The 24,852-nt window shown below is 43.4% G+C and overlaps 1 protein-coding gene across 1 annotated transcript in view; it reads right to left on the reverse strand.

Moving 5' to 3' along the window:
- Positions 1-24,852, reverse strand: part of USP8 (ubiquitin specific peptidase 8) — an 84,438-nt gene that overhangs the window by 57,665 nt on the left and 1,921 nt on the right. Inside the window, exons 2-4 of the mRNA XM_058665865.1 lie at positions 10,531-10,700; positions 4,571-4,715; positions 402-487 (exon numbers count right to left, since the gene is read on the reverse strand). Coding sequence (XP_058521848.1) covers positions 402-487; positions 4,571-4,715; positions 10,531-10,634 — 335 coding nt within the window. The 5' untranslated portion in view covers positions 10,635-10,700. The remainder of the gene's footprint in view (positions 1-401; positions 488-4,570; positions 4,716-10,530; positions 10,701-24,852) is intronic.

Consider the following 24,852-nt stretch of genomic DNA (forward strand, 5'->3'; position numbering starts at 1 on the left):
TAGTCTTACCTACTTTCCTGTAGCCCTTGAACCTTTTTACCCTAATTAACCATGTAAAGACTGTCACAAATATAATAAAAAATGAAAAAAAAAAAACAAAAACAAAATTGTAAGGAACATAAATACTATGAATTACACTAAATATAACTTAAACTATTCTGCCAGTAATATCCTAAACAATCTGCTTTATCAAGAGCTTAAAAATTTTAACAGCTGTGATAACACATGAACATCACGCAGAGGCTACAGCATTAGATTGTGATTTCTGTGTCCCAGTTAAAGTAAGACCAATTTCTAGGATCTGAGGTACTTTCTGTGTGACCAGATATGAATGGGAAAGTACTAAGTAATATGGCCTCTAAACCTACATTCCTTAAAAGATTTCGGAATAATGTCTGTACCTTAGTTTAAGGCTTTCAGAGAGTCTTTCAGCTTCTTCAATAGCTTTTTTGATGTTTGCAGGTCCAAGCATTGAATGAAAGTAGTCCTAAAATTACAGCAAAACCATCCATTCTGTTAGTCTAGGTACCTCACACGGCACATGTCAAACAGATCAAATCATGGAAAGTTTAGATGAAAACATGATTATGGCTAAAGTATTTTTTAAACTGTTAACCTACATATATTCACAATTCCGCAAATGTTTCAAAAGCATTTATCCATATTAGCATACTACAAGAAAATCCAATAACATGTTACTTATTTAATAAGCCACTAAGTAGTACTATTGTTACTATTTATAAATAATTGTCAAAAAAGAGCAAAACTTTTCAAAAACAAAACATTTTCATACTACAAATATGTACCTACTTTTCTTCCTCTCAGAAGCAATAAAGCAAATTCTATACAGATATACAGCATGTATATTTTTGTTTGTTCTAAACTGACTTATTCTGTTTTCCACCAGTAATTTGTAATATCTACTTATATCCCAACTGGACTGAAAACTTTTGACCTATAAACCAGATGTTAAAGTTCGGGATATCTTGAACAAATAGATACCAACCAACAAAAAAGAAGCTACCTTTAAGAAATCTACCCTTTAAGGGCCTGGCAGCATGGCCTAGCAGCTAAAAGTCCTCGCCTTGAACGCCGAGCTGGGATCCCATATGGGCGCTGGTTCTAATCCTGACAGCTCCACTTCCCATCCAGCTCCCTGCTTGTGGCCTGGAAAAGCAGAAGAGGACGGCCCAAAGCCTTGGGACCCTGTACCCGCGTGGGAGACCCGGAAGAGGTTCCTGGTTCCCGGCATCGGATCGGCACAGCACTGGCCGTTGCGGTCACTTGGGGAGTGAATCATCGGATGGAAGATCTTCCTCTCTGTCTCTCCTCTTCTCTGTATATCTGACTTTCCAATAAAAATAAATAAATCTTAAAAAAAGAAAGAAAGAAAGAAAGAAATCCACCCTCAGTACTGTAGCCTAGCACCTAAAGTCCTCGGCTTGCATGCATTGGGATCTCATATAGGTGCCAGTTCTAACCCCAGTGGCTCCACTTCCCATCCAGCTCTGAGCTTGTGGTCTGGGAACGCAGTTTGACAATGGCCCAAAGCCTTGGGACCCTGCTCCCTCGTGGGAGATCTGGAAGAAATTCCTGGCTCCTGGCTTCGAATCAGGGCAGCTCTGGCCATTTTGGCCACTTTGGAAGTGAATCATCAGATGGAAGATCTTCCTCTCTGACTTTCCTCCTCTCTGTACGTATCACGTTTCATAAAAATAAAATAAATCTTTAAACAAAATAAAACAACACAAAACAATCCACTACTATAATCAGAGATTTTCAAATCAAGACTAGTTTGGCTTGAGAACAGTTAAATCAGCTCAATGATCTATTATTATTTGGGGAGTGTAAAACAGCACATGGAAAGCCTCTGTTGGGGCCAGTGGAATAGTGGCTAAAGCTGCCACCAGTAACATCCTATCAGGTGCAAGTTTGAATTCCTGCTACCCTACTTCTGATCCAGCTCGCTACTAATGGCTTGTGAAATGCAGCGGAAATTAACCCAGTGTCTGAGCCCTTACTACCCATGTGCAGACCTGGAAGAAGCTCCTGTCCCCTGCCTGGCTTGGCCCTGGCCTTCACAGTCTTCTGGTGAGTCAACCACAGGATGAAAGATCTCCCTGTCTCTTCCTCTACTTTTCTCTTTTTGCTTTTCATATAAATTATCTTCAAAAACAAAAATTCTGTCTCTCCCTCTGCCACTCTACCTTTTAAATGACTGAATCTATCTCTTAAAAAAGGTAAAACCTAGAAAATATTTAGCTAGTAAATCCAACACATTATGTACGTAAAGTACAATACAGAGGCTTAACTAAGTGAAACAAAAAACAGTTCTCGGCCTAGTGCTGTAGCTTAGTGACTAAAGTCATCACCTTTCATGTGCAGGGATCCCATATGGGCACTGGTTCATGTCCCACCTGCTCTACTTCCCATCCAGCTCCCTGCTTGTGGCCTGGGAAAGCAGCTGAGGATGGCCCAAAGCCTTGGGACCCTGCATCCGCATTGGAGACGCGGAAGTAACTCCTGGCTCCTGGTGTCAGATCAGCTGAATTCCAGCCATTGCAGCCACTGGGGGAGCAGACAAGCTGATGGAAACACTTTCTGTCTCTCTTCTCTCTTGTAAATCTGACTTTCAATAATAAATAAACCTTTAAAAAATTAAAAACAGCTCTAACACAGCAGATGAAATACTCCAGAACAGCAAATGAAAATAATCCTTCCATTGAGAACCAGGAACTGCACAGTTGTAGTCTATTTTGGTATAGGCTGGGTTACATGAGCCTTTGCAGAAGACACCAAACCCGAACTTCTACCACTTCCACTAGACATTCTCTCTGGCAACCTAACATGCTCTGTGGAAGTAGAAAAATCTATGAATTAAAATTTATTCCCAATCTTCTCCAAAAGGGGAAAAAAAAAAAAAAAAAACAGGGCCCAGCGCGGTGGCCTAGCTGCTAAAGTCCTTGCCTTGCATGCGCTGGGATCCCATTTGGGTGCCGGTTCTAATCTTGAGAATATTTTGTATCTACTGTTTTTTTTTTTTAAGATTTATTTATTATTATTGCAAAGTCATATGTACAGAGAGGAGGAGAGACAGAGAGGAAGATTTTCCGTCCGATGATTCACTCCACAAGTGTCCACAACGGCCGGTGCTACGCCGATCTGAAGCCAGGAGCCAGAAAATTTCCTCCAGGTCTCCCACACAGGTGCAGGGTCCCAAGACTTTGGCCCGTCCTCAACAGTTTTCCCAGACCTGCTAAATTAGTTTTAAAAATATCCTAACTTGTAAAATTAAACAAAAAGCTTTTTTCCTTTAACCTTTTTAAAAAGCCCTGTCATGTTCGCTTCGGCAGCACATATACTAAAAAAGCCCTGTCACAACAGACAAAATCAAACACCAAAAACAAAAGATTATCCAAATCTCAAATGTTCTAAAATTACTCACTTTAGAATGCTTCTTTTTAAATAATTCTACTATAACAGATTTCGTAGTGCATGTAAAAATCTGTTTGAATTTCCCCAAGCCTCTATCTCTTGTATGTAAATAATTATGCCCACAAATGTTAAAAAGATGTTTTTTCCACGACAGGACAAATGCAGCCATTTTCGGAAACCTCTAACTGCTAGATCTCCCTGTCCCCAAAGCTGGTTCTAGGCCCAGTAATTATTAATGACATAATGTAATTGACTAGAAGAAAAATACCAGTGATGACTTACCACCATGCCTTAAACTGTTCAGGGCATCCATTAATTACCAAACCAAAATAAACTCAATTAGAACAGCGGAAGAGGGAGATTGTGAATTGAAAAGTAAGGGAAAGTTTATGATTTTATATTAGTCAACTTAAATGAGGCAAGCCACCAGACAATAAAATCTCATAATAATTCAAGAATGGCACTCTATCAGGCAAGCAATCAATAGGCAGTAGTCAGCTAATTCTGTCCAATATCAAGACTAAGTACAGGCGTAATCAACAACACTCTTCCCTTCCTCTACATTCTATTTGTGGTACAAGAGAAATGCAATTATTTTCTCCACAACCCCTCGTAGCCATCAGTTTCTTTAATCATCTACCATCCTTGCCCTCCCTTCTTCCCAATGGCTTCGGCAAACCAGAACAGCATCTGTTTCAAGAACCAGATGCAAAAACAAGGAAAAAAAAAACACACACAATAAAAAAGATCCTGAAGGCAATCAATACTAATTTTGATAGAAAACCATCACATAAACATAACTAGCCCACAAAAAAAAATAGAAAAAACATAACTAGTCCTTACATTTTGAGAAAATACAACACAAAATAAAGTTACACTTGTCTGAATGCGTAACTTCATCCTTCCACTTGACCTAGCAATGACTACTGCAACAGAAAGCAAATTATGCAACTGTATGTTGCCCTAGTCCCAGGCAAGTTGACAATAATGCAAATAATGAATCTTTAGACTGGCTTTTCTACATACATAAGAGTCTGAACATCATGCTGCATAATGTGATACAAGTGTTACTGCTAAAAAATTTTAGAGGAAGTCAATATTCTATTGCCAAAAACAAACAAAAATGCAAAAGTACCTGCTGCTGCTTGAAATCAGGTCTTTTTTTGATGAGATTATAAACAGTTACATATTTCATGTAGAGTACATAAGCCCTTTCCTCATCACGATCCAATCTGCATTCCTCTGCTGCCTTGAAGATCTTCTGGGCACTAAACACATAACTTAAAATTGAAAGAAAAAAACAATTAACACATTTCACATCTGAAAAAAAGCCTGTCTCTTATCTCATATTTTAAGTACACAGATAATACTGACAATAAAGTTTATGATTTAGGTTAACACAAAGTTAGACGTAAATCTGGACACAAGCAATTTATACAAATCAGTTCCCTTAGGATGAGGGTAGTTTTAGAGATAAACAGATACTGGCAGAAAGCAATGATCTGAGGTCTCGCCTGAAAGACTGTCTTTCTGGGATCCCACATTGTGGTATAATGTGTTAAGCCACTGCCAACAAGGCCAGCATTCCATACAGGTGATGGTTTGAGCCCCCCTGTTCGTTCTGGGATGTCTCTTTCTTACTTCCTTTAAACCTTTTACCTCCTTTGTCATCTGTGATGCTGTGTTTTTCTCTATTTCCTTTAGCTAATTACTACCTAAGAAGTCCATGTGCAATCACACTTTAGATTTCTCTTCACTGGTTCCTTTTGAATCGTATATATTAATATTTATATTTTTTCCAGAGCCTCCTGCTTATCTCCAGGAACACCTACTTTTTCTGATATCTCTAAAATCTGCTTCCCACAATTGTGACGAATATAGCTAGCTGGGTCTCCTTTACTTTGTGCAGCTCTTATTCCCAAATTGATAAATAAAGATGGCTACTTACTTATCTCTAAACCTTCCCATTTGTAAAAAAAAAAAAATAAAAAATAAATTAATTCAGAGAAAAAGTTCTCACATTGTCTTCTGTCTTTATCAGAAACAAAACAAATTGGACCTGGCACAACAGCCTGGTAGCTAAATCCTTGCCTGGCATGCACTGTGGATCCCATGTGGGTGCTGACTTGTGTCCTGCCTGCTCCATTTTCCATCCAGCTCCCTGGGAAAGCAGTTGAGGAAGCCCAAAGCCTTGGGATCCTGCACCTGCATGGGAGACCTGGAAGAAGCTCCTGGCTCCTGGCTTCAGATTGGCTCAGCATTGGCCACTGTGGCCACTTGGGGAGTGAACCAACAGATGGAAGATATTTCTCTATGTAAAATCTGCCTTTACAATAATAATAAGTGAATCTTAAAAAATTAACAAGTTATGTTAATGACATTCCATATATTCCAGACTTTTCTCTAGAAATACATGTCCATCACCATCCTATTTTATCGCAGGACAGATTTTGTAATCTCTATCAGATAGGCATCATCTCTTATGTTGTGGGATAGCTACATCCCATTTTGGAGAGTGCTTTCAAGTCACAGCTTCACAGCGCCTGTTCACACACACCCCTGGGTCCCTGAGACCCATTCACAGCCTCATGCAGAGATCCGGGGAGTTCCAAAATCCTGGTTTCAGCCTGGCACAGCCCTGGCTGATGTGGCCATTTAAGGAATGAAGCAATAGGTAGAAGATCTTAGTTCTTCCCACTCCATCTCTCTATCTTCTATATAAAACGGAAATAAATGATTAGAAATGCATAAATGCATACCTTCAAAAATAAAAGTATACAAAATAAACCATTAGGTTTAGTCCAAAGTGCTAAAATTAATAAAAACTGAATATGAGACAAAAATACATGGCTTATTAAAAAATGGACTATATTAGTACTATAACTTGTGTAATACACAAGAATAAAAATGATCTCAAAGAATTACTTTTGGGCCCAGTGTGGTAGCCTAAAGTCCTTGCCTTGTACGCACTGGGATCCCATATGAGTGACAGTTCGTATCCCAGCAGCACCGTTTCCTTTCTAGCTCCCTGCTTGTGGCCTGGGAAATGCAGCTGAAGATGGCCCAAAGCCAGGGAAGCCTGTACCCACATGACAGACCCAGAAGAAGCTCCTGGCTCCAGATCAACTCAGCTACTTGGGAGTGAACCAGCAGATGCAAGGCATCTCTTTCTTTCACCTCTTTGTATATCTGACTTTCCAATTAAAAATAAATACATTATATATATAAAGAATTATTTTATAGTCTTATGAGAGCACAATTTCTGCTTACCCCTAATATTCTTTGCCTCTACAACTCATGACCTGGAAAACTGTACAAAAATCAGACAATGTGTGCATTAGCAAAAAGTGTGCAAATTCTGCTAAGATAGTTAAGCACTTCTGCATGAAGGACTTAAATTTTATGTAATGGTATACATTTTAAAATAATTCATCTATGGTGCAGTGGATGGGATTGGGGAGGGGGCAAACTTGGGGCATGGGGATTTAACCTGTTGGCTGCTGGTGGGTGCCAGGCCAGGATCGTCTCCATGCTTGGAGTCCCTAGTCCAGCCACCGCGTCCACATGGTGACCTGTCCCTGGGCAGCCAGCTCTGTGGTTGTGGGGCTTTAAATTGCTGCTTTGGTATCTCTATTTAAGCCCACTTATTTCTGGGATGTCAATCAATCCTACAGACTCCCAACAACAGAGTAAATTTTCCTTGGAAGCTAAAGGAGAGTAATGAGACCTTGTAGGTTAGAGAGGGACCAGATGATCTTTATGGATAAGACTGATATACCGAACTCCTTTAGCTCCTTTGTAGAACTTATAATCACTCAAGAATGATGACCACCGAACACCAGTCCATGCAAAAGCTAAGGCTCGGGGCTTGTCTAGCAGAATCATATCCTATTACCTGACATGCTGATGTATCAGGAAATGGGTCATATTAGGCAGGGCCATGACATTAAGCAGCATACAAGAGAACCATATCCGGGGGTAGATTCTGTGGGGGATGTGTGGGCCAATCCCCGTGGAAATACTAGCCCCACTGGTCAGCTCAAGAGTTGAAGGGGTAATGGACTAAACTAGGTGTAACAAAAAAGCCTGCCATCAATCACAGGTAAAGGAACCCACAACAGTCTGGACTGGTCAAGGAGGCAGCACCCGAATGTGCATCCTGAATAGGGTGTGGAGTGGGCTGGGCTGCAACATTCACCAGCTCATACAAGGCCAATTGGAAGGCCAGACTATGCCGCACACTGGCCTAAGACCCATTGGCACGTATGAGAACTGGGTCTGGGAGCGGATCAAGTGAAGAAACTTGGGAAACTCCCTTGTCAGGTCACAGCTTCTGCTGTTGAACACATGGTCCAGACCTGGGGTCGGACAAGCTGGGCAAAGTAGCTTCAGCAGCTGGCTAATGTGTAGACTGGTAATGGAATGGGGTGGACCGGGCAGGACTGAGCAAACCTTAGCTCACAAGCAATATTAGAAATCAGAATGGAGCACAGGTCATGCTGAGCTAGGCTCTTGCACCTACTGGTCTGCGTGAGCCAAGGACGCTAAGCCACAGTGTGTAAGGCAAGGGCCAGGACAGGTGAGAGGCTATGACAAGCTGAGTCATAGCAACCACTGGCATGCACGTGATCTATGGCTGGGAACAGGCCCGGTTGGGGAGCTAAGGAGACACCCTAGCTGGGTTGAGGTTCCCACCAAAGAGCTCATGGCTGGAATGGGGGCTACGTTCTGATCTGGATATGGCTGTATTCTCCCTTGGCACAAGTGTGCACTGGGAATGGACGCACCAAGCCGGGCCAGACTCCAACACCGTCTGGTGCTCTGGAGGACCTGGGTAGATGTGTGACAGACTAGGCCAGGTCTCAGTCCCTTCTGAGCCATGTGTGAGCTGTATGTGGGTATGGATGAGCCATGGCTGGGCTGAAACATCCAACAGCAAGAACCAGATTGGGGCCCGGCGGCGTGGCCTAGCGGCTAAAGTCCTCGCCTTGAATGCCCTGGGGTCCCATATGGGCGCCGGTTCTAATCCCAGCAGCTCCACTTCCCATCCAGCTCCCTGCTTGTGGCCTGGGAAAGCAGTCGAGGACGGCCCAATGCATTGGGACCCTGCACCCGCGTGGGAGACCTGGAAGAGGTTCCAGGTTCCCGGCTTCGGAGAATCGGCGCGCACCGGCCCGTTGTGGCTCTTTTGGGGAGTGAATCACCAGATGGAAGATCTTCCTCTCTGTCTCTCCTCATCTCTGTATATCTGACTTTGTAATAAAATAAATAAATCTTTAAAAAAAAAAAAAAAAGAACCAGATTGGGTTGAAGGCCAGTCAGGAAAAGCCACTGTTCCTGCTAGGACAGGAGGTGAACCGAGTTGGGCTGGCTCATGGACCCCCTGGTATGCGCAAAATCTGGCACTGGGAGGGGTTCTGATGGAGAAGCCTGGGCAACTCCTCTGGCAGAACATAGACCCGGCAGGTAAGCACAAGAAGCATGATAGGAAACAGCCCAGAACAGGCCATGGAAAGTTTCCCACACATTTGGCACGGGTCGAGGGCAGACCAGGCTGAACCAGTTCACATCAGCAGCTGGTAAATCCCAGCACCAGAACAGAGTACGGGTCGAGCTAGGTTTGGTCGTGACAAAAACCAGTGTACATTATAAATGCCAAGGTGAGATGACCTGTACTGGGTGTGGCTGCAGCACCCAACAGCATACGTGAGAACCAGGAGACGGCAGAGGGAATATGGGGGTACACCCCTGCTGGATGGCTACCCCCACTGGAGAGCGTGAGTTGGCATGGGGGCAGACCAGACTAGGCAGGGCTACAACACCTGTGCGCTTCATGTGGCCTAGATCAGGGAAAAGCCAGGCTGGGCTGATTGTTCCTACTGGTGTAAACAAAAATTAGAGTGGGTGAGGGTTGGTTGGGCTTTGCCGCAGCAACAGCTGGCAGAAGCTGGCACTGAGGGCTAATTCTGTCAAGTTAAGCCACAGAACCACCTGGAGAGTGCACAATCCAGGAGTGGGAGTGGCCTAGCAGGGAAATAGTGGGCTTCTACCTCTTTACCACTCCCACTGGAGAGCATGAAAACCAGGACAGGGGTGGGGGCGGCTAGACAGAAAGGCACCCAACAGCATGTTGTGGGCTGGACAGTGGAGCTGACTGGGTTGAGCTGGGCTTCAATGCCCACTGACATGTATGAGAGCCAAATCGGATGTGGGACAGAATGGACTAGTCTGCTGCACATAATGGCAAGCAAGGAAACCAGGATAGGGGGCGGGCCTGGTGGAGGTTATTGTGGGTCCCTCCGACTAGGCTGCAGCTCCCACTGGTTTATGTGAGGGCCCAGTGTGTGCTGGGCAGAATCAGGATGGACTGCAACAACCACTAGTTCCAGTAGAAGACAGGGCTGAAAACAGAACCGGCCCAGCAATTGCAACCACCAGCTGATTGCAGCAATGGACTGTGCTGGACCCTGTACTATCAAGTACACACAAGAATCTGGTCTGGGAATACCTCACACAAAGTTTCTTTGGGGATCCCCTCAATCGAAATGCCAGACCCAGAATCCTAACCATGAAAAGACAGAAAAGACAGAAAAGAACAAGTCAGTCCACCAACTCCGCCATATGTTGGCAGCGAAAAACTGGGCAAACAGAGATTCTAAGATGGACTATGTCAATCAGTGGATTCTTCAGCGACCTCATCGTGCTCGGAATGGCAAGATTGGCAGCGATTCAGAACTGTTGAACTATCAAAACCATTTTAGCAGGACCCTCACAACATGCCCCACATTGGGGACCTGGGGTGGGTGGGAGACTGGGTGGGGCTTCTCCCTTAATATCCCCCTTTACCTCAGATACATGAAGGAAACAATATGGCAATAATAGTCTTACCCACTTTCCTGTAGCCCTTGAACCCTATTTACTCTATGTAAAGAATGTCAAAAATAATTAAAGGAAAAAGTTTAAAAAAAAAAAAAATAAAAATGATGTTAGTGACATCTTAGAAAACAAACAAAAAAATAATTCATCTAACTTGGAATACAAGAAATGTACTGAAAATTGATAGAGAATTCAATCAAAGTAGCAAAGGATAAATACCTCTTTGTGCTTATTTTCTCTGGTTTAACTTCTGTCTTCTTATTGAGGTCTTTAAGTGAAGAACTGAGGTAGAGTTCTTTAGGAACTGAAGCCACAGCAGGCATGATGAATTACTTTTTACTTTTCTACTTTCACAAGGAACACTGTATCTCATTACAAGTACATTTTCTCTGAAACAAAACAGATACAATTCCACTTACTTTCAGCATCAACAACAAAACAAGTGCAGTTACAGAAACCAAACTTAGGACCATTATCGTGGCACAACAGATTAAGCTGTTGCTGTGACACCAGCCTGTTTTTCTTCTGATCAGGCTTTCTGCTCAAATACCCTGGGAACGCAGAGGATGATGGCTCAGGTGCAGGGGCCCTGGTACCCATGTGGTTAGCCTGGATGTAGCTTCTGGCTTCAGACTGGTTGTTACAGTCATCTGGGGACTGAAACAGCGGGTGGAAGATCTCCAACTAACTCAAACTCTTTTTTCCCCACGTCTCCCTCCCCTTCTACCCCCTACCTTTCAAATAATAAACAAGCCTTTAAAATGAAGTGAAAATAATTTATAGTATTTTTTTGAAACACTCTTTTCTAAATTCAACATGTTATTTTTTAATTATCTTGACCACACCCCATGTAAGAGGACCAACATTCAAATCCTGGCTATGCTCCAGGCTCTAGTTTCCTGCTAATGCAGCAAGTGATGGCTCAAGTAGTTGGGACCCTGCACCCAATGGGGGAGACCTGGCTTGAGCTCTTGGCTCCTGCCTTTGGCTTAGCCCAGTCCCAGCAGGTGGCAGAACTATGTCCCTGTGTTTCAAATAAACAAACATTTAGAATAAATTCTGAGGAGCCAAAGTTGTGGCACCAGTTAAGCTGCTGTCTACAACACCAGCATCCAACATGAGCACCAGTGTTGACTCCCAGCTGTTCTGCTTCTGATCTGGCTCCTGTTAATGCTGCTGAGAAGGCAATGGGAAGGGTCCAGGAACTTGAGCCGCTATGCCCAGTGGGAGATCAGAATGTGGTTCCCACTTTTGGCTTTGGCTTGGTCAAGGTGCAGCCATTTGGGTGAGTGAACCAGTGGTTGGAAAATCTCTATTGTGTGTAACTCAGCCTTTCAAATAAGAAAATCTTAAAAAAAAAAAAAAAAAGTAACCCAGAAAGATTGTTCTTTTCTTATTGATTATATCACTCTTTACTAATTAAAAAACATTTTTTGGGCCCAGCAGCATGGCCTAGCGGCTAAAGTCCTCGCCTTGAACGCCCCGCGGTCCCATATGGGTGCCGGTTCTAATCCCGGATGCTCCACTTCCCATCCAGCTCCCTGCTTGTGGCCTGGGAAAGCAGTCGAGGACGGCCCAAAGCCTTGGGGCCCTGCACCTGCGTGGGAGACCTGGAAGAGCTTCCTGGTTCCTGGCTTCAGATCGGCACAGCACCGGCCGTTGTGCTCACTTAGGAATGAATCATCGAAGATCTTCCTCTCTGTCTCTCTTCCTCTCTGTACATCTGACTTTGTAATAAAAATAAAAAATAATTAAAAACAAAAGAATCAATCACAATTAAGGATGTCTTTTAAAAAAATTTTTTTTCTTATTCAAAGTAGGGGAGGAGCAGCGCTGTGGTTTTGTGGATAAAGTCACTGCTTACAGTATCAGCATCCCACACAAGCATTGATTTGAGTCCTGGTTGCATCACTTCTGATCCAGCTCCCTACTAATGTGCCTGGGAAAACAGAACATGGTCCAATTACTTGGGTCCTGCACCCATCCAGGAGATCTGGATGAAACTCCTGGCTTCCACCTGCCTCACCCCCAGCCCTTGGGGAGCAAATCAGCAGAGAGAACTTATCCTTTGTCTGTATAACTCTGCCTTTCAAATAAATGAATAAATCTTAATAACAATAATAAAAGACACAGCGGAGCTTGTGTGGTGATACAGCCATCACATATCACAGTATCAACTTAAATCTCGACTCCTTTGGCTTTTTTTTTTTTTTTTTTAAGATTTTATTATTATTGGAAAGCCGGATATACAGAGAGGAGGAGAGACAGAGGAAGATCTTCCATCCGATGTTTCACTCCCCAAGTGAGCCGCAACGGGCCAGTGCGCGTCGATCCGATGCTGGGAAGCCAGGAAGCTCTTCCAGGTCTCCCACGCGGGTGCAGGGTCCCAAAGCATTGGGCCGTCCTCGACTGCTTTCCCAGGTCACAAGCAGGGAGCTGGATGGGAAGTGGAGTTGCCGGGATTAGAACCAGCGCCCATGTGAGATCCCACGGTGTTCAAGGAGAGGACTTTAGCCGCTAGGCCATGCTGCCGGGCCCGACTCCTTTGGCTTTTGATCCAACTGCCTACTGACGTACCTGGGAAGAAACTGAATGGCACTCCAAGTAAGTTGACCCCTGTCACCTGCACAGAAGACCCAGATAAAGTTCCAGGTGCCAGCCTTCTGCCTGGTCCATCCTGGCTGTTGTGGCCATTGGAGGAGGGAACCAGTGGATGGAAGATCTTTCTGTTTCTCCTTGTCTCTGTAAATTTACCTATCCAATAAAAAATAAATAAATTTTAAAAAAGAAAATAATCTAGAACTTAACCTGGGTATCCCATCTAAGTGACAGGGATCCAATTCCTTGAGTTCTCACTACTGTCTTCCCAGGTATGCATTAGCAGGAAGCGAGGATTCTTAGCATATCATCAAGAGCTCAAGCCCAGGCACTCCAAACGAGTAGGGGGCATCCCAAGTGATGTTCTAAGTCTCTTCTCAGTACCAAAGTTACTGTTTTTTTGGGCAACTTTTGAACATTTTGCACATTCACTTCATATGTAGACATACATATGTGTATATGTATACATATATACATATACATACATTTTTTCTTGAGAACAGAAAATTACTCTCACACAGTGAGGGATTCATGAGAATGATCATAAGGTTGGGAAAGAAGAGGTATCAGTTTTAAGTTGTGACCAACACTGTGGTGCAGCTGCTTAAGCTGCTGCTAATAACCCACATTGTAATAATGGTTTGAGTCTCAGTTGTTCTGCTTCTGATCCATCTTCTTGCTAACGGGCCTGGGAGGGCAGCCTAGACGGGCAAACACTTGGCCCCCTGTAATCCATTTGGGAGAACAGGTTGGAGTTCCTGACTCCTGGCTTTGGCTTGGCCCAGACCTGGATGTTATGATCATTTGGGGAATACACCAGCAGACAGTACACCTCTTTTCCTTTCTCTCTGTTAGGCCGTGTGTGTATCCAAAAAAAAAAAGAGAGGAAAAAGGAAACATGTTGAGAGAGGGTGACCTCAACTATCCTCAACCATTCTACATAGAGCACTCGGGACAAATGAAGACATTTTCTGCTTTTGTCAGAATATACCTCCACCCCCATTTTGGCATACACTGAAAAGGTATACGATGTATATACAATGTATCATAAGATTCTTTTGTTTCTTTACATGTTCTGACAAATTCCAATCAGAAAAATGGAGCAGGTAGTGAAGAAAATAAAGACATGAGGCAGAATGGCCAGAGAGGTGCCAGTGGTACCAGTGTGAGTACCTCTATAGGGATGTATGTAGACAGAACAAATTCAACTTTTAGTGTGGATATTTGGCAAGATAATAAATCTGACCAAATAAAAACTTCAGAAGCCCAATTAAACTTAAATAGGGTTTTCAGCTGTGCAAAGTACAATTTGAACAGATACGTTGATAAAATTTAATTACAACTTTCACTTTCTTCCTATTATTTCTATTTTCTTAATGATCTTAATTTTACCAGTTGACTAATCTTAGATGAATGGACAACAATGAACATCTCCTAAAATCTGAGGTGCGTACAACTGTAAGCTATGGGTTTCTGTTCACCTACAGCAAGCTCCAGTAGTATCCCAATTTGCTTTGATTTTCTAGTCACCCTTAGCATCCCATTTGACTGCCAGTTTGAGTCTCATTGTTGTGCTTCACATTTGGCTGCCCTACCTAACGCACTTAGAAAAGCAGCAGCAGAGGCCCAAGTTCTTGGGCCCCTGCACCCATGTGAGCAACCAGGAAAAAGCTCAAGGCTCCTGTCTTTGGATCATTCCAGCTTTGGCCATTGTGACCATTTACAGAGTAAACCAGTGGACGGAAGCTCTCTCACTCCCTCTCTCTCTCCAACTGACTTCCAAGTAGAATAAATAAATCTTGCTTTTTTCTCAGGCAGCTGCTGAAGATGGTGGAGGGGCAGGTCCTGTGGCTGGATGGCTCAGGCCATCTTCTGGGCTGCCTGGCAGCCACTGTGGTTGCTGTAGGTGCTGCTAGGCTTGAAGATGCTGGCCGTGCACTATGAGGGCATCAACATTTCTGGTAATTTCTACAGCAGTAAGGAAGTATCTGGCCTCCCTTCGCAAGCAGATGAATTACAACCTCTCCCTGGGCCCCAGCCACATATTTTGGCGGACAATGCAAGGCATATTGCCTCATAGACCAAGTGGGGCCAGGATGCCCTGGGCTGCCTCAAGGTGTTTGATGAGATCCCACCACCCTACAACAAGAAACAGTCCCTGGTAGTTCTAAAGGTAGTAGAGAGGTACAGCCAGGTTCTGAAAAAAGGAAGCCGTAAGCAAACCCATCTAGCAAGACTCATCCTTGGACCTGAAGAGACGGAAAGTAGGAAAAACATTAGTTATCTACTCTAACGATCCCAGGGAAAGATGAGGAAGGTCAGAACTAGGACAGGAGACTTGGAATGAAGGAGGCCTATGTAAGAGACACTGTAAAGGTAGAATGACAGACTGGTTAGACACAGAGGGAAAAATACAAGTACCACATGACACTAGCAAAGTTCTAGCAAGGTCAAAGATTGTACTCTACGAAACATACCTTTTATGTCTTATTTTATTTTTTAGAACAACCCAAATAAGTAACAATCTTAGTTGATAATGTCAAAAGACAAAAGCTGCCTCTATTTTTATTAACAAAACTATATGTTATATTGTCAAATAATGCCTAGAGGTAGAAAATGTTCTAGCATTGTTTTAATTATTAGTTCAGCTTCTGTAATCACACATCTCTGCAAAAGTCAAAGAAAATAAAGAGCATCCTCCCCATCCCCCTCAATGAAATGAGAAAGCAAAGGATATATATTCAAGCTGAATCTATGTGAATTTGATGTCCGTAATTTTGGAAAATCATTCTGCAGCTGAATAACCCAGACTGACATAAATAAAGGCCAAACTGACTGAATTCACTATTTCTTCTCTGTTTGCAAAAGACAAAAGAAAATAGCAATAACACAACCAACAACTCAGAGTTCCACTAGAATATTCAGTAATTACGTTATTTCTGGGATCTACTTGTTTAGATGTACAACAAATATTATAAACTAAAATTATAAGCAAAGTATTCATAAGAATACTTAAGAAAAATGAAAGTTCTAGGAAGAAAAAATAAAATTTATGCTGTATAGAGCTGACAAAGAGTGGGGACTTCAGGTCTAGGGAGCGGGCATTTCTCTTAGTGGCCGAGATGCCCGTGTCCCATAGCGGGGTGCGTGGGTTCACTCCCTGGCTACGGCTTCCGACTGCAGTTTCCATCGCTTCAGACCCTCGGAGACAGAGGCCATGGCTCAAGGTAACTGAGTTTTGCCACAACCAAGAAAGCTGGAAGACACTCTGTGCTTCTGACTCCAGTCCCAGCCCGACCTTGGCTGCTGGGGACATTTGGGAAGCAGACCGGCAGATCAAAGAACTCCCACATGCGCTTTCTCTTTCAAATAAATACAACTGGAAATATTTTTTAAAAAGACTTCCAGTTTCATTAAAACTTCCATGTTCCAAAAGTAAAATCTAGACAGTGCTAAAAATGGGTTAACAACAATAATAAACTAGAGAATACCACCCCCCACTCTTTGACATCCTTTTAAAGAGAGAGTAGAGATTACATTAATTGAGTCACAAAGTGAGACTAAAATGTAAAAAAGCAGGGGTTGGTGCAAATTTAGCTGCAGCCTGTTTTGCCAGCCTCCCTTACAGGAACTGGTGTGCCCGGGAAAGCAGCAGAGGATGGTTCAAGTACTTGGGCCTCTGCACCCACGTGGAAAATCCAGAAAAAGCTCCAGGCTCCTGGCTTTTGCTTGGCCACTTGGGGAGTAAACCAGTGGATGGAAGAGCTATCTCTTGCTCTCTCTCACTCTGCATTTCAAATAAAAAATCAAAGTAAAAAAGCAAAAACTAAGATTTGCAGTCAAGCAAGCTTGTTCTAATATCTAAACAGGCCTACAGACAGAACATTGCCAACGCTCTTGGCCACACTGGAAGAAAAGCTAGGACTGTTTCTGCTGGCCACCCTCCATGTCTCCCCATCTCTGTCCTTTCGCTAGCTACAGTACTTATTACCGTATCTTTTAACTGTCTTAAACCACATACAACTCACTCTACATTCACTTATGTAAAATGCTACAAAGAACTAAGTATTGATGAAATGATGTTTAAAAACAAATCCCAGGGCCTGGCGGCGTGGCCTAGTGGCTAAAGTCCTCACCTTGAATGCCCCGGGATCCCATATGGGCACCAGTTCTAATCCCGGCAGCTCCACTTCCCATCCAACTCCCTGATTGTGGCCTTGGAAAGCAGTCGAGGACGACCCAAAGCCTTGGGACCCTGCACCTGCGTGGGAGACCCAGAAGAGGTTCCTGGTTCCCGGCTTCTGATCGGCACAGCACCGGCCTTTGCGCTCACTTGGGGAGTGAATCATCGGAGGGAAGATCTTCCTCTCTGTCTCTCCTCCTCTCTGTATTTCTGACTTTGCAATAAAAAAAAAAATAAATCTAAAAAAAAAAGATAATAAAAATTAAAAAATAAAAACAAATCCCAAACTATTCAAAACGTTCAACTCTCTCAAAACTTATTTATAGCTAAAACTTCTGGCATTTCCTGTATATCTACTAAGAGTTCAGCAGTAAGCATTTACTAAAAAACAATGTCTAAAATCTGTAAGACAGCCACAATCAGCAATTTTAGAAAATACATAAAATGCAAAACATTAGAGCATGTCACGTAAGTTTCATAAAACTTGTTTCAGGTATGTTTATGAATACAGGTAGCACTGAGTCAAAATGTAAAATGTTTTATATAACGTGAATATTTCCTACTACACTAATTCTACTTCAAGTGTGATCCAAAGTCCAGTATTGGTTGAGGAACTGTTAGCAGTCAGTGAGCAAATAAGCTTGCAACACAATATAAATCAGTTAAGCACACTGACCCTTTCACAGCAGCAAGACTTTCTTGATGCAAAACCACAGTGCACAGACTGACATTCTAGAGTGAGCTAATATCTCAGAGCTGGAAGCAACAGAATCTTCAGCAGTTCAGATTGGCTACCTTAGATATCACTGCTCTGCATATAAGCAACAACATGACTTCTGATCACAAATGTCTTAATCCAGTTACTAAGACTCAACAAGTACTCATCACATAATAAGCCAGCAATTCATTGCCACATTTACATCAATGTGACTAGAGTCACTAGGAAGTTATAAGGTGGGGAAGTGGGGAGGTGGAATTCAAGGGTCAGTGCAGTGGTGAAGTAGGATAAGCCAACACCTTACGGGCACCGGATCTAGTCCCAGTGGCTCCACTTCCCTTCCAGCTCCCTGCTAATGGCTTGGGAAAGCAGCCGAGGACAGCCCAAGTCCCTGGGTCCCTGGGCCCCTGGGCCCCTGGGCCCCTGGGCCCCTGCGCCCACATGAAAGACCTGGAAAAAGGACCTGCCTCCTAATTTCCATCTGGCCCAATGGTCACTTGTGGCCTTTGTAGTCACTTGGGAAGTGAACCAAGGGATAGGTGATCTCTCTCTCTCTCTGTTACTCTGCCTTTCAAACAAAAATAATCTTTAACAACAACAAATCAGTTCAGCTAGAAAGGAAATAGCTTTTTCCAGTCCAAAGTACACTCTTCATTAATGTTGATGTTTAAGAATCAACTTCTCACTCTAAATGACTGCAGTTCTTGGGAGTTAGTTTTTGTTTCTTTCAGACTTTCTATATATTTGGAAGGCACCATGTGAAGTCCTGGTTGTTCTACTTCCAATCTAGCTCTCTACATATGGTCTGGGAAAATGCAGGCTTGCCCAAGTCAATTGGCCCCTTCTACCTGTGGAAGACCCAGAAGAAGCTCCTAGCTCTGGACCCACTCAGCTCCGGCGATTATGGCCACCTGGGGAGTGAACTAGCAAATGGAAGGTCTGTTTCTTTCTCTCTCTCTCTTCCTTTCTGCCTTTCCTTCTAACTCTGCCTTTAAAAAAAAAAAACAAAAAACCAGACTTAAACAGGTGCCGATACTGGATACTAGTACAAAGGTGCAGACTTTTTTTTTTTTTTTAATTCATTTTTTTTTATTACAGCCAGATATACAGAGAGGAGGAGAGACAGAGAGGAAGATCTTCCGTCCGATGATTCACTCCCCAAGTGAGCCGCAAAGGGCCGGTGCGCGTCGATCCGAAGCTGGGAACCAGGAACCTCTTCCGGGTCTCCCACGCGGGTGCAGGGTCCCAATGCATTGGGCCGTCCTCAACTGCTTTCCCAGGCCACAAGCAGGGAGCTGGATGGGAAGTGGAGCTGCCGGGATTAGAACCGGCGCCCATATGGGATCCCGGGGCTTTCAAGGCGAGGACTTTAGCCGCTAGGCCACACCGCCGGGCCCCAAAGGTGCAGACTTAAGTAGCTGTACTGTAACACTGATCTCAAGAGTTCATTTCTTAGTGTGAAACCTTTAATGTTTTGTGTTTTTTTTTTTAATTATATAGATTAATAGGGCCTGGCCCAATAGCATAGTGGATAAACTCCTTACCTTGTATGCGCCAGGATCCCATATGGGTGCCGGTTCTAATCCGGGCCTACCCACTTCCCACCCAGCTCCCTGCTTGTAGCCTGGGAAAGCAGTCGAGGATGGGCCAAAGACTTGGGACCCTGCACCCACATGGGAGACCTGGAGGAGGCTCTGGGCTCCTAGTTTCGAATTGGCTCAGCTCCAGCCACTGCGGCCACTTGGGGAGTGAATCACTGGATGGAAGATCTTCCTCTCTGTCTCTCTCCTCTCTGCATATCTGACTTTCCAATAAAAATAAATATAAATAAAAAATTATATAGATTAATAGTATTTTGATTTTAGATTAACAGTGTTTTGTTTTTGTTTTTGTTTTTTTAAGACTTATTTTATTTTTATTACAAAGATACACAGAGAGGAGGAGAGCTAGAGAGGAAGTAGAGCTGCCGGGATTAGAACCAGCGACCATATGGGATCCCGGCGCATTCAAGGCGAGGACCTTAGCCACTAGGCCACGCCGCCGGGCCCTGTGTTTTGTTTTTTTAATCATGTAGGTTAATCCTTTAGCACAGTATTTGGTTCAAATGACAAGTACAATAAGGTTTTAAAAAAATCTTGGTTGCGGACCTGGCATGGTAGCCTAGTGGCTGAAGTCCTCGCCTTGCATGCACCAAGATCCCATATGGTCGCCAGTTCTAATTCCAACACCCCCACTTTCCATCCAATTCCCATATGGGATCCCACCGCATTCAAGGCGAGGACTTTAGCTGCTAGGCTAGCGCGCCGGGCCCTGTATAACCAATTCTTATCTCAATAGTCCTCACAGTCAATACTTAATAACTTTTTGCTAACAGGGCCTGGCGCGATGGCATAGTGGTTAAGGTCCTCGCCTTGCACGCGCCGGAATCCCATATGGGCACTGGTTCTAATCCTGGCAGCCCCACTTCCCATCCAGCTCCCTGCTTGTGGCCTTGGAAAGCAGTTGAGGATGGCCCAAGGCCTTGGGACCCTGCACCCATGTGGGAGACTGGGAAAGAAGTTCCTAGCTTCGGATTGGCTCAGCTCCAGCTGCTGCCTCTTGGGGAGTGAATCATCGGATGGAAGATCTTCCTCTCTGTCTCTCCTCTCTGTATATCTGCCTTTCCAATAAAAATAAAATAAAAATAACTTTTTGCTAACAGTAACGACATTACATTACATAAGGAGACAGAGTCGTACACACACATATGAACACACTGTCCTATGAAGTGTGAAGCATAGTGCTACTAACCAAAAATGAATACTGTCACTTAAAACCCAACACTGTACGGCAGCACTTCTCACCCATGACTTCTCACAGCCTGGACCAGATAAAATTATTTATTAATTATTGCTAGCAAATAATTCTTTACTTGATCTTAGCCCAAAGGCCAAGAAGCAACAGCAAATAGTTCTTGACAGTTGGTCTGTACAGTATAGGACACAAGCAGCAATCCCAGCTTCTACCCATTAAGTATTAGTACTAGCCATTTTCCAATGGTGACAATCAGAAATACTGTAAAATGTCCCCTAAGTACAAAATAATCCTCTAAAGAACAAGTGACTTACAGCAAAGTAGCTAATTCATCTTTGTTTTTCCCGTTTATTTTATTCGAAAGGCAGAGGTAGAGAGAGAGAGATCTTAAACTGGCTTGTCAGCAGGACCAGGAGAGCAGCTGGGATCTGCTCCTGGTGCCTTTATGGGAGGATGGTACTGCAGACAGAGGCTTCAGCTACCACTCCACAGTACCAGCCTGACAATTCATATCTGAACATGCTGAGTATGTCTGAAATAAATACCTACAAAAACATGAGGATGGAGATGCAAACATGCAATTAGAAAACTAGTCTACTGACATACCAGACATTAATTCAGTATCTCAACTAGTTATTAATTTGTTACTGTTCATTTTTATCATCCCCACTATTCTGGGAGATAATGAAGTAGTGACACTGAAACAATATGCTACCTAAATTCAGTTTTAAAATTTCACTTCTACATAGTATGCTTTTATTATTTTTTAAGATTTATTTTTATTGGAAAGGCAGATCAGATCTACAGAGAGGAGAGACAGAAATAAAGTTACATCTGCTGATTCACTCCTCAACTGGCTGGAGCTGCGCTGATCCCAAGCCAGGAGCTTCTTCAGTGTCCCCCAAGCAGGTGCAGGGTCCCAAGGCTTTGGACCATCCTCCACTGCTTTCCAGGCCACAAATAGGGAGCTGGATGGGAAGTGGAGCAGTTGGGATCTGAACCAGCACCAATGTAGGATCCCAGCGCATGCAAGACAAGGATTTTGCCACTGAGCCATCACACTGGGCCCGTGCATAGTGTATTTTTTAAAATCTACACTTTTTGGGGCCTGGCGGCATGGCCTAGCGGCTAAAGTCCTCGCCTTGAAAGCCCCGGGATCCCATATGGGCGCCGGTTCTAATCCCGGCAGCTCCACTTCCCATTCAGCTCCCTGTTTGTGGCCTGGGAAAGCAGTCGAGGACGGCCCAAAGCTTTGGGACCCTGCACCCTCGTGGGAGATCCGGAATAGATTCCTGGCTTCCCAGCTTCGGATCAGCACAGCACCGGCTGTTGCGGCTCACTTGGGGAGTGACTGTTGCGGCTCACTTGGGGAGTGAATCATCGGATGGAAGATCTTCCTCTCTGTCTCTCCTCCTCTCTGTATATCTGACTTTGTAAAAATAAATAAATAAATAAATAAAATAAAATCTACACTTTTTGAAACACAGTTATCATCTATATTAGTAACTAAAATCAGGAAAAGAGATCTCCAAGAAAATGACCTCTCATTTCTCTGCATTTGACAAGTTACTTGAGAAGCTCATTATGGGTGAATATCCCACAGAGGGATTCAGAAAACAGGAGTCATTAGAAAGAAGGAAAAACAGAAAAGTACAACATCATGGAAAGCAGGGAAAATGAGAATTTTAATTGTTACAAAGTTCTTGGAATGCTAAGGGAAAAAACTGAGTAACAAGTAGTTCTCAAGACTGATGGCATGAACTGGTTTCAACTTGGTACACATTTAGGTTACCTATGAAACGCAAAGCAGTTTTGAGAGCTACAGGATTACACATGGTAACAAAATGTCTATCTTTAAGAAGGAATAATTACCATACAATGGCAACACAGAGCAAAATACAACCATACTCCAAAAGTTCATGATAGTGTGTATTATGGAAAACCCAAGTGTGGATAGAACAATATTTTATACTGAAATAAACTTATCCTCTAGCTTTTTCATGAAGTTTCTGAAGAACATTTGCATGTTTAGCTGTCCATGCCCAAGCCCCGCTATGGAGTGGGTGTTATGGCACAGCACATTAAGCTGCATCTGCAGTTGGGACTGTAACATACCATACGAGTGTCGGGTCAGTTCCTGGCTCCTCTGCTTTCGATCCTGCTTTCTGCTAAAGTACCTATAGGCAAAAGATGAGGGCCATCTATGTGGGAGTCCTAGATGGACTTCCTGGCTCTTGCTTATACCCTGGTCCAGCCCCAGCTCTTGCAGGCATTTGAAGAGTGAACCAACATACGGAATCTCTCTTTTCTCTGTCACTTGATCTTTCAAACAAATAAGCCATTCCTAAAAACAAATAAGCAATTATTTCCCCAAATAGCTAACTGTACTAATAACTTTATTTTTTTCCTTCATTATTCTCTTAAATGTTTTTTTTTAAAGATTATTTATTTTATTTCAAAGTCAGATATACAGAGAGGAGGAGAGACAGAGAGGAAGATCTTCCATCTGATGATTCACTCCCCAAGTGAGCCGCAATAGGCAGGTGCGCGCCGATCCGAAGCCAGGAACCTGGAACCTCTTCCAGGTCTACCACACGCGGGTGCAGGGCCCCAATGCTTTGGGCCGTCCTCGACTGCTTTCCCAGGCCACAAGCAGGGAGCTGAATGGGAAGTGGAGCTGCCGGGATTAGAACCGGCGCCCATATGGGATCCCGGGGCGTTCAAGGCGAGGACTTCAGCCGCTAGGCCACGCCGCCGGGCCCTATTCTCTTAAATGTTTTAAGCTATATTTCTTTTTATTGCAAAGGCAGATTTACAGAGAAAGATTTTTATCCACTGACTCATTTCCCAAATGGCTGCAGTAACCAGAGGGGAGCTAGTCCAAAGCAAGGAGCCAGGAAGAGCTTCTTCCAAGTCTCCAAGCAGGTGCAGAGTCCCAAGGCTTTGGGCCATCCTTTGTTGCTTTCTCATGCCACAAGCCACTGGATGAGAAGTGGAGTAGCTGGGACACAAAGCAGCACCCATATGGGATCCCAGCATTTGAAGATGGGGGATTAGCTAATTGAGCCATTTTGCCAGGCTTGTAAATAATTTGTTTAAAATATATATATATATAAACAGTCTCCAGCTGAAATCAGCATCTTAACTCATGCATTCCTCAACCTACTAGATTACAAGAAATCTTTCTCACTTTTTAAATTCCATAACTTTTTTTAGATATTTTTATTGAAAAGGCAGATACACAGAGAGTAGAGACAGAGAAGAAGATCTCAGTGATTCACTCCCCAAGAGGCTGCAACTGTCAGAGTTGTGCTGATCCAAAGTCAGGAGCCCAGAGCCTCCTCCAGGTCTCCCACGTGGATGCAGGGTCCCAAGGCTTTGGGCCATCCTATTCTGCTTTCCCAGGCCACAAGCAGAGAGCTGGATGGGAAGTGGGGCTGCTGGAAGTAGATTCGGTGCCCATATGAGATCCCGACACATGCAAGGCAAGGACTTAAGCCACTAGGCTACCGCATGGGCACTGTAACTTCTTAATTAAAGTAAGACTTACAATATTCCTGTTTGTTCTTCAGTACTAATTTGCTTGAAGTTGATATTATAATATGTAACAATTTCATATTAGAAAGATGGATTCACATCATTACTGATAAGTTTCAGAGATTAATATCATGTCAACAAACTAGGTTTAGTTCTCTTAACACTGCCTTCATTCACAATATGAGTACTGTTTTACTTTAATGTCATTACAGAAATAAAATTCCAGATATGTTTTAAATAACATGTCAGAATTTATGCGACTTAATATTATGGGAATATTACCAGTGTTAGTTTCATTTCCCATTTATTAATCATATGACTTTAATCAGATTCCTTAAAACCTCTCAACACTGCTGCGGCTGCCATGCCCTGATTTGGTCCTATTTGCATAATGAGATGGCGATGAGTCCTCTACTTCCCCGGGTTTACCACAGGTATCGAGTGGAGAAATACATGCAGAACAATGTTCCAAAAACTAACAGGTCATGAAAACATCAAGCATCCTTTTATTATCCTGCACCTGCTACGCAATCCAAACATGACTCCAGTGCAACTTTCTCATCAAAACTGTGGCAACCTAAAGATGGGCACCCTGAATATTTACTCTCCCAATGGGAGAAGCCTAACTGTTAGGGTAGAGGGCATGATGGAAGTAATGCTGGGCCATTTCTGCATCTAGAAATTTGAAAGACAAGCAATTTCCACTTCATGT

This window comes from Ochotona princeps, chromosome 6, assembly GCF_030435755.1.
Source record: "Ochotona princeps isolate mOchPri1 chromosome 6, mOchPri1.hap1, whole genome shotgun sequence".
In the NCBI taxonomy this organism is placed as follows: Eukaryota; Metazoa; Chordata; class Mammalia; order Lagomorpha; family Ochotonidae; genus Ochotona; species Ochotona princeps.